The sequence below is a fragment of the Bidens hawaiensis genome, unplaced genomic scaffold (genome assembly GCF_021521415.1).
Source record: "Bidens hawaiensis isolate Kalapana, Puna unplaced genomic scaffold, B.hawaiensis_p1.1 tig00002423_1, whole genome shotgun sequence".
Lineage (NCBI taxonomy): Eukaryota > Viridiplantae > Streptophyta > Magnoliopsida > Asterales > Asteraceae > Bidens > Bidens hawaiensis.
Genome location: NW_027491133.1, coordinates 887,440 through 898,390, shown reverse-complemented (window position 1 = coordinate 898,390; position 10,951 = coordinate 887,440). Strand labels below are relative to the sequence as shown.

The 10,951-nt window shown below is 35.2% G+C and overlaps 1 protein-coding gene across 1 annotated transcript; it reads right to left on the bottom strand.

Annotated features, from left to right (window-relative positions):
- Window positions 1-1,099: 1,099 nt before the first annotated feature.
- Window positions 1,100-3,871, bottom strand: LOC143619222 (protein NLP7-like). The gene is made up of 5 exons (XM_077091203.1): window positions 3,712-3,871; window positions 3,117-3,601; window positions 2,868-2,972; window positions 1,983-2,697; window positions 1,100-1,911 (listed from the first exon to the last, which is right to left on the bottom strand). Exons 1-5 carry the CDS (start codon window positions 3,869-3,871, stop codon window positions 1,442-1,444), a joined length of 1,935 nt encoding a protein of 644 aa, XP_076947318.1. The 3' UTR covers window positions 1,100-1,441.
- Between the last annotated feature and the right edge of the window lie 7,080 nt (window positions 3,872-10,951).

Genomic DNA, 10,951 nt, shown 5'->3' with positions numbered 1-10,951 from the left:
GCCATGAAACATACAACTACAAGCATTTTGACATTTTTGACTGAAAGATAACAATGAATTTGACATTATTATTTTGTTTTTGTTTCTGCACTAGAAACATATAACCCTGATCAAGCAACAAGAAAACCATCAAACAATAATATGAAAAGGCAGTTACCAATGCCAATTTTGGAGGTGAATCCACCAGAATACTGGTGGAAGTGCTGAAAACTCCTTCAATTCAAGAATTGGAGGTTCAAGATGTAATCACTGAAGAAGGTCCCAATTGAATGACTCCCATAGAAAGGTTCCTCAAGAATGGTGAGTTACCTTTGGACCAGACTGAGGCTGAAAGGGTTCGAATCAAATCAAGACAGTATGTGTTGCAAGGAGAAACGCTTTATAAAAAGGCTTACCTTGCACCATTACTGAGATGTGTAGGCCCCGAACAAAGTCAATATCTGATCAAAGAGGTTCACGAGGGGATATGTGGAGCTCATTTTGGGCCAAGAACGGTGGTTGCAAAATTGATGAACCTCGGATACTTCTGGCCCACCATGCACCGAGATGCAACGGAACAACTCAAGAAATGTGAAGCTTGTCAAATTCACGCACCGGTTCCCAAAAGCCCTAAACACGATCTAGTCCCCATATCCTTGGCTTGGCCCTTTCACAAGTGGGGATGGATATTGTTAGTCCATTCCCACCGGCCAAAGGTGGGGTAAAATTTTTGTTAGTAGCTGTTGACTACTTTACCAAGTTTTGAGGTTCTTCAACCCACTTGTTGCAGGAAGTCTTAAAGATGCTGCAAAGAATCTTGATGGTATGCTTTTTTTTATACATTCTTTGTATATTTCCTACATTTCACATTTCCATATGAAAAAGAGTATGTGGACAAGTAGTAAGTTTGACCTGAAAAATCAAAGCACAATGGAGTAATAATAATAATAATAATAATAATAATAATAATAATAATGATAATAATAATAATATGGGTTTGGATCAAATACAACTGAAAATAGGTGGTATTACTATGGACAACTGTAAAAATATGAGATTATTAAAATCTAATTTGTCAATGAATTATTACAACTGAAAATAGGGTACTCTTTCAAACAAGAGTAGTGGCCACAAACGTAATAGTTAAGGGTTTAGTATCACGATTCGGTTCTTTAATTGAGTTGATGTTGTTAACACTCTGATTTCTTATGTTTGTTATCCGCAGTTTCCATTTATTTTTACCCAATTTGCACGTTTTATGAGTTGTAGACGTGCCATATTATTTTGTCATAGCTATGGATAAATAATAATGAAGTTGGTAATTTCTTGAAGTTGGCAATAAAGAAGTAACCCGGTCATGAAAATTGCTAATTATTCGCGATGAAACATAAAAATGCAAGCTTTTGATTGAAATTAAGAAAAGGTTATGAAAACTGCAAAGAAATAAAGGAAACAAATACATTTATTGATTAAAATAGATTCCAATGGAACAACTAGGACCGTATACTGGTTGTGTAGATAGCCGCACCACAAGCAATCGAACCGCATCCGATTTTCTAGAACTTTCGATACAATAATCCATTTCTTCATCAGATCTTAATAGTATCCAATCTCCACCATCACGGTACTTAAGCTTATAAGTCCCATGACACAAATTGAATCTCCTACCAATTTCTTTCTCAACAGTCAAAAATATATCTTCCAAGACAGAGAGACTAAATTTAATCATATCACCTTCAAGCTCTGCTTTTATAGTCAGGGTATTTTGGTCTATACGGATGGTTGATGACTCCTGAATTGCTCCATTGTCTTCTTCATTTGTGTCGATTTGAACAATGGATGAATCATTTGCCTTTCTCTTCATATAATTCGGTCCTGGCAACTCCGTGATGCCATGTTCTTTGAGTTTACGTTTCAGCGTGGATACATGTACTGCAGTAAAGAACATTTGGTAAATTGTTAAACAAGTTGTGATTTTAATATAGAAGACAATCATTAATTACCATTAAGGTTTGCTGCAGCTTCTTTCATGGTATTTCCAAATTGTTTCTGAATATCTTCTAGAGTTAGTACTTTTGGAGTTGTCTTGCACACTAAATTAGAAGGTACTTTTGGCTTTGGTGATGATCTCTTTCCTTGAAAGATCTTGAATATTTCAGATTCACCAGTTTTACTTTGTGTATCACTCTGGGCAAAAATAACATCTAATTCGTTACCTAATGCCACACCAGAAGCAAACTTGAATCTTGGCAAACACCTTTTTAATGCTAAGATTATGGCCTTTAAAAGTTTAACATAGTTCGATTTTATTTTCCATACGAATTCAAACACATAATCTAAGTCACCAGTGTCATTACTCCTCAAGCATACTGTAAGAGCACATGTTTTATAGTCATCCACCATATCTGAATGAAACTTAGAGAAATAGCGTGATTTATAATCTTGAAGCGTCTCCCGAGCAAATTCTTCTGTGATACCATAAGGAATTACATCACACAATCTAAAGTAGTCATCAAAACATGAATGTTCTAACGCATTACGATAACCAGTCAATTTAACTGCCGATAATTGCTTTGTTTGAGTGTCCTCCAAAGAAGATGATGAGAGCACACGACTTTTATCCATCCAAACCTGAGCAAGAGCTAAGTTATGTGATTCACAAACGACCTTCAATGCCTCTTTGATCTCCTCCTTGGCAAGTTTAAGACCTTTTATATTCTGTTTTAGAATTGCAAACATCAGAATTTAACAGTATGACAAAGAATGAAAAAGATTTTCATTTTCAATAGTTACAAAACACATTTTTTATTTTTTTTTATTTTTTATTTTTTGGTGGGGGGGGGGGGGGGGGGGAAGATTCAAGTTATTGTTAGTATATAGAAATTTACTTGAAGCACAAATGATGATATTGCGGATAACCTATTAATCATATTTGTAAGCCGTACCGTGTATGTTATAAGATCTTGTACAGGTATCACATCCAGACCAGCTTCCTATGAAGAGAAGTAGGAAAGTAAATTAAAACCAAAATGTGTTTAGCAATGATCATATGGATGGTGGTTAGGTTTAAAAGAATAAAAATATATAATAAAAAGGCAATTCCTTTGAATTTTTTTGTGAAATCTCCAAACACATACATTTAGTGCCCTGATTGTTCTTAAAACCACATTCCCGACCACGAAATGCTCACGGTGAAAAGTAAACTCGAGAACACCGATACATGTGCTTTGAGAAGGGAAACAAATAGGAAGCATAACAGAATAGTTCAATCTCCTGCGATAACGAAAAAACTCTGCCTGAATCCATTGGAGCTGAGTGAAATACGGCAAACGATTGAGAAATGCGGTGGCAGGTCCACCGCTTATGATCGTGTGATCCGCTTCTTCAATGTCAGGCTTATAATTCATGTCGATATTATATTTGTACTTCTCAGTATATATCCTATACTTGGCCATCTCATTGGAATCATCCAAGACGGCAAACGGTTGACCAGAAGTTGAGAGTAGTTGTCTGCCGCCGATTGTTGTTACAGGTGCCCAGAACTGAGCAAAGGCTAGTGCCCAGAAGAAATTACAATTATTAGAAAACGCAGATATTATCCTGTCGTGGATCTCCAGATCCGCTGTGCAATTTACAGTAGTTAGTTATTTAAATATTAGAAAATAATTAATGCAGATTTCTTTCATCAATTCATCTCTCGTCTTTACAATTAAAAAGAAAAACGTAACTCACCTGCAGCAGCAGCAGAAGATGAATTATTATTATTAATTTCAGATCCTTCATTTTGCTTCCAAAAAACCCATGGATTATTACCAAATTCAGGCGCCTTGTAATCAAGAGAGATTGGAGAAAACCATTCGAGGAATTTGTTGACTCTCACACATTGAATCATCGTATCTCAATTTAGTTGATGACTCTCACACATTGAACGAATGAACCAACACCGGCCACAAGTCTTCCGTTTAGTATACGCCACACTCTGATAAAGATTGCAGAAACATCCCTCTACTATTTGTTACCTTACACTTTACTCTCTTTTACAAATTCTTTCATTTTTTATATCCTTCTATTTTTTCCTAATAATCATTAAATAACCCCAATATGATGATAGAAACCCCAAGTACTATTCTAAAAACAATTTATAAATCTCACACAAACTCACCTCTAAAAAATGATAAAATCTTATATCGGTCTCCCTTTTGTTTAAATTTGAATTATAAAATCTTATATCGGTCTCCCTTTTGTTTAAATTTGAAAAAAAAATATCAACCAAATAAATTTATTACATAAAACACACTTTGGAAAATAAAAAAAAAAGAGTTAAATGGATCAACCCGAGAACCCATTGGATTAACCCAAACAAGCCTTGTTTACCCAATATTTTAAATAACGGTTTTTAAATCATACCGACCAGGGCTAGAAAATGGTTTAACAGGTTGAACCGTGTTATATCGGTCCGGGAGGTACAATCGGGTTGAATAGTTTACTTTGTAATTTCATATAAATACAATTTCGACTCAAAAAATAACCCAACAGTATATGATTTCATAATAAATATAATCCATAATAAATAAAAATAATACAAAAAACACTTGATTTTCAAAAATTAATTCAAAAGTTTGTCTGTTTCTTAGTTAAACGCTAGGTTAGAAGTGTATTTTAAAACATGAGCCTCAAAATATCAAAAATCTCTTAAGTTTAAAATCGGTTTGCCGGTTTAAACCGGTATTTTAGAAAAAAAAAACCGTCGATTTGTTGTTCTAGCAAACCACCCAAAAATTCCGGGCTCAAAATACCGGCCTAACATTTTTAAACCCGGTGTTACCGGTTCAACCGGTCTTTAAAACACTGTGTTTAACTAAACAAGTTTACGGGTTCGAACTGAAATTGGCATGAACCCGTAGTTTATACCAAGCTCATGCCCACGAATTTCGTGTTATAGATTGTAACAATCACTCTTTATATTTTTTTATAACATGGATATCTATTGGATGCCCTTTATTTTTATAATGTTATTTTTATCTCTTAATTGTTGCATGTGTCGTTTTATTCTTTTAAACTTAAGGCTCGTGTAGAAAATTTCAGTATTTAACATGCTAGAAAGTTTGCACTCGAATAGTGTTACGTCTAGAAACACAAGGTTGGGTATATATGTCATATCGACACAAACACTTGTAATTAGATTAACCCGTGGGCAAAGGGAGAAAACTATATGTTAAGTTAAAACAAAATTAAAAAGCATAGGTGAACTTTTTATACAAAAAATAAAAAGTGTGGGTAATGTTGTATGGGAGAATCCCCACATGAACCTGAACTTGAACCTTTGACATGTTTTCCAAACCTTCAGGCTGTGTGTACAAATGTTTGAAGCTGTATTTCACGTGCGTGGTACGTGACAGAAAGGGAGGATGTCATTTGGTAAGTGAAGGAGATGAGAGAGAGAGAGTTCACCGTCTATGAAACCCTAATAGACACCTCTGAATTGATCCACATCTACTGAGTCCACGTTCAATCGATTCTTCACACTTTCAATCCAATACCATCATCACTGTTTGTCTTCCCTCGCCGTCGCCATGTGTTTTTGTCCTCCCCTTTCCTGTATGGAAGAAGATGAATATGCTAAAAGGATAGATCCACCAAGGTGTGTGTTTTTCCTGTTTCTCTATAATATTGTTAATTTGGGTGTTGTAATTGACTTACCTCAGTTTCAATTTATCTTATTAGGGGCTGGCTTTTTTTGTAATGCTTAGTTAATATGGAGTAACTTTTACAATTGGATTGCTTACTAGGTTTATTTCCTACATTTTATATTTGCGTAGGTTTTTGTTGGTTCTTGGCTAATCGATTGTGATCAAATGAAAAAATAAAATTAGCTTAGACTCAATGGTGAGCAAACCGGGTAAACAAATTGTAACTCTACAGTTGATAATTGTGTATTTGTATTAAAGGATTTCTTATATAATATTATGATCCTAATTGGTTTTCGTTGTATGGTGATTTTAATTGATTCTAATGCTACATGTTCATGTTAATCAGCTTAATGTCGTCTAATTATTGATTTCAGTGTCTTTTTATAAAAAAAAGGGGGCAAAAAGATAAAAGGCAACTCAATTTAGTGATTTTAACCTTTAACTATGATATAAATATTATATCTTTTTTATGGGTAGGAATTCAAGTTATGTTTTTAACTTGAATTCAGCTCTCCATCTTTATTTATAAATTTAACGACAGTTAATTAATTTGTTAACTCGATTTCTTATAATTTTAGCAACAAAATTACATAGTACTGAGAATCATTTTAATTGTGTAGATAATATTTTTATTAGTTTGATATTATTATACTATATTTATGTTTTTAACATGCATATAAAATCAACGACTTAGCTAGGAAAGTTCTTATGAATCAAATTGAATAAACAATATTATAAAATAGACCCTTGGAACACCTTTTATATCTTGTGATTGCGTACTGAACCATGACCCTTGAACCATTGGACTGAACCTTAGATGCTCATCAGATCACTTTCCGTGTAATATTATCAAAAGTCCCCTTATAGATACAAACCTAACCCCAGCAAGAAAAATCACTACACTTCCACCATTATCCATCAAGTACTTCCCGTCACCTTGAACTAACAATTTCAAGATATATAGATGGATGTGACTATTGATCTATGATTTCTTCTCTTACCTCTTGAGAATATCGTTTTACCTCTCTACGCTTCCGCCATCACCACCCTATTCCTTTTCCTTGTATCCGTACAAGTTCCTGTCACCATACAACTAACCACGAATTCTCTACTCCGCTTTCAAGCAGACGTGTCGGTTTCAGTGGCAATAAGTCTCTTATGCTTGATCTTCATGTCTACACCGCATTTTTGGATTGTTAATTCCATTCTAATGATCTTATGCTTGTCCCCTTGGGATGACTTTTTGTTAAAAGTGCTAAAGATACTTTTTAGGTGGTTATATCACTCCCTTAGAGGCATTCGTGTGCATGAAGTTCTATGCATTCTTAATGCTAGTAATGACGAAGTTGAAGCACATCTAGATCAGGTTGATCAACAACAGGAGTTGAATTCGGAGCCTGATGACCATTTTTCCGTGATAGATGTGGATGATCAACTTGAATCCGAATAGGATAGCTGCTTCGGGGTTTTGGATTTCATGTTGTACGCAGTGTAATTATATATTTATGTTTATTATGTGTGTTAAACTTTTGTACTTAATTTTGAATCGTTGTAATAATATGAGCTACATGATTTAGTTTTGCGAAACGATCAGTTTGGGTTCGACTATTATTTGTTTGATTAGTATATCTAATGTACCATTTGTGATTACTGATTAGAGAAACTACTTTTTCATCATAGAAATATGTAAAGATTGATCGAATATGACACGGTAAGAAAATTCTTAAAATTGAAGGATGCTATGTAATCAAACAAAAATCTTTAATTACCAGTGTTGCCTTTTATTAAAAAGTATTCATTAGTAAAGAATTTTTAACTAAACTTTTCATAATTAATGGGTTCGAATATTTTATAAAATGATATTGGGTTCACTCACCGATAAAAATTGGGTTCGCTCGTACCGGCCTACATGACATGATGGTGCCCCCTCAACGAATAGCCTAAGGCAGTAAGGCTAAGGGTAGTGGGGCTTGACCCACCCCCAATTGATCCAATATATTTACGACACGTAGGCGCTGACGTGACACGGGATTAAGCCTCAGGATCAAGCCCAGAGGGTGTGGTGGTCCAGGTGATGCGGGGCTTGATTGAATTTTTTTATTTTTATTTGTCGGATGGCGATAGGTGGCTAAAGTCTTTGGCTAGAATAGCCAAACTCTTGAACCGGTTTTTTGTATGTCGAGCTTCACCAATAGAGAGGAGACCACTTGACAATTCCTTAATATCCTTTTTATAGTCGTCATCACCATCCGTTTTTTTCCCACGATCCCTACCCGGAGGGCGGCTACAACCTTGGTCTTTCAAATGACCTTCGGACAAGTTTAGGTCGAAATCAATTTGATTCTCCAACCCGCTCGAGAGACATATGTGCCGGACGTACTAGTTTTCGTATGTTTTGCCCCTTCGACAAAGTCCTCCGCACATAGTTACATCCATTTCGAGCACTTCCTTAACAATTCCCACAAGTAGCTCTCGTCAAACGTCTTCACCATCCCGTACCTCCTAAACACCTCTTGTTTCCATTCATCACAAGTGAATTGGTAAGCCGAGAGATCATCGAACCCACTCGGCCGCATTCGGTTTGCATTTCGGTTATGTAGGTTGGTAAACAATCCTACAAATTTACGAATATTGGTCCACCGACCCGATATCATATTTTTGGTACGATCCCTACTCCCTACTTGCTTATAAAAACATTCCCGAGCTTTGGCCCGAAAAAGTCGACGTCTTTGAAAGTCGACTACAAAATAAATAACAAAAAATGTAATAATCGCATACAAAACTAAAAAGATATATTAAAAATAAATTTCGCAAAATAATTTACCCGCGTTCCGATCTTGGAATATTTCAATCCAAGCATTTGCCAACGCGAGTTTCTCTTCTTTAGACCACGGAGTAACCTTCCGCTTAACCTGTGCCAATGAACCATCCGCTTCTCCGGTTTTATTCCCCTTACCTTTGTGGGATCGTTTTGCGGGTTTAGCCGGCTCCGGTTGTGTTTCCGGGACCAAATATTCGGATTGTGACGTGTCGGGGTAGATGAAAGCTTGAAACGATTCGTCGTCCAGGTAGGTCAATCCTTCGGGAAATTAAGGGTCATTGATGTTGATATTACCGAACTCGAGCCCGACATGTTTATAGATTTGAAAATTTTAGAGAGGTTTTTTAAATTAGTAGAGAGAAATGGAGTGAGATTGGTGTGTTATTTTTATAAAATGAGGTTATTATTTATAGTGGAAGTGGTAGGGTTTGTAATTAAAAAAAAACTTTTTTTTTTAAATATAAGCTCCCACGGCTAGTTTTTATCCACCCCATGCCCAACGTCTCTTTGAGCCCCGTGATCCGGCTCGCCCCGGGCATTCGTGCCCCCGATCGCGAAATAGATAGTGGTGTGCGCGACCGTCACGTCGCTCGCGTCCCCACCCCCCACCCCACACACACCCTTAGCCTAAAAAGGGTGTAAACATACATTAATATTAATATAGATACAAGTTATATATTTATGATGAAAATTATATAAAAACGTGTATAAAATTAAACATAATGTAACAATTGACTCAAATTGTAGAAAACATTACATAATAAAATTTTTTGAAAGAGACTTTTTATAAAAAAAAAACAACTTAAATAAATTTTAAACGCGTAAATGAAACTCATTTTATGCAAAGATAATAAGCATTGGTCATGAACCTTGAACCTGAGCTTGAACATCATGCCACTAATTTTGTAATACAACTTTTCTGGCTTTTATCTTGGTGGGGACATATTTTGAAGTCTACCATATTTGGTCATTATATTCAACTTTTATTAATTGAGTTTATGTTTGAAACACATATATTGTCGATAAATATTGTTGGATAGAAGAATTCGATTCGTCTTTATAATCTAGATGCATGATTAAGTGATCTACTGGTATGGTGTTTATTTTTTCATAAATATGGTGATATGTTTAAAACTTTAAATACTTACAAGTGAAATGTTAAGTAGATTTTCGATGAGAAATAACTTATTGTTCGATATACATATGGTTAAGTTACTGCAATTGTACAAAACTTATTATCATACGAAGTGTACAAAGTCTTTTAAACCATTGATTTCATTTAAAACCACATGATGATATAATTGTAATTTCGGAACCAAGATTGCGCACAAAGCTACGTAATCACACAAACATGCATAATTAAGCAACTTATATGATAATTATACAACCTAATTTCGTAATTACGCATTGGTATAGTCACACACATTATGCACACGGCACAATTTTGGTATTTATAGAGTTCGTTTTTTAAATTATAACAAAATGGGTGCCCGAATTAAAGAGATCGAATGAAATTAATGATGGATTTTTGTGATGAAGTCTTTTTTTTCCAACGTTGTATTAAAAAGTTAACATTACGAGGGAATTTGATAAAATCCAACAATTGTGCGTAAATATACATTTCCTACTTATAATTATGCCACCAAGAGTTTGTGTTAAATGAAATCAATGGCGCTTTGTATGATAAGATGAATATTCGGTACTAGTTCATGATTTTTTTTTATATGTTTTAATAGGACATGACGATTGTTAAAACTAAGAACATTTTCATTGAGTTTATATCTCCACGTATGCTTTAACTAAAGCATCATACATCTTTTTCTCTAAATAAAAAAAGAAAGAAAATTCTTTTGAAACAAATTGACTTCACAATCCTGTGAAAGAGACATTTGATTGGGCCGGGATCCCCATGATCACGGAGACATGACCCTTGAACCCTTGGACTGAACCTTGGACACTTGGATCACTTTCCATGTAATTCAGCCATTCAACTCTTCACTTATAAATACGGATCGATGCTGCAGACATCAACAACAAATCACCTCTTCGATCGATTAATATATATTCTTTCGCCATTTTCAGGTGATAGCATTCTTCTCTCACGACCAGTTTCAAGATCATAGATCGATGGATCTGATTCATCTGAATATTGATCTACGGTTTCTTCTCTTACCTCTTGCATATCTCCTTTTCCCTCTCTACGCTTCCGCCATCGTCACCCTATTCCTTCTTCTTGTATCCGTCAAAGTTCCTGTCACCATACAACTAACCACAAATTCTCTACTCCGCTTTCAACCCAAAGACATGTCGGTTTCGGTGGCAATATGTCTCTTATGCTTGATCTTCTTGTCAACACCGCACTTTTGGATTGTTAATTCCATTCTAATGATCGTATGCTTGTCCCCTTGGGATGACTTATTGTTAAAAATGCTAAAGATAGTTTTTACGTGGTTATATCACT

Coding starts and splice junctions, on each gene's coding strand:
- LOC143619222 (XM_077091203.1), bottom strand. CDS start 3,871: ATGATTCAATGTGTGAGAGTCAACAAATTCCTCGAATGGTTTTCTCCA. Junction 2,973..3,116: donor GAACAATCAGGGCACTAAAT/GTATGTGTTTGG, acceptor TTCTCTTCATAG/GAAGCTGGTCTGGATGTGAT. Junction 2,698..2,867: donor TATCATCATTTGTGCTTCAA/GTAAATTTCTAT, acceptor ATTCTAAAACAG/AATATAAAAGGTCTTAAACT.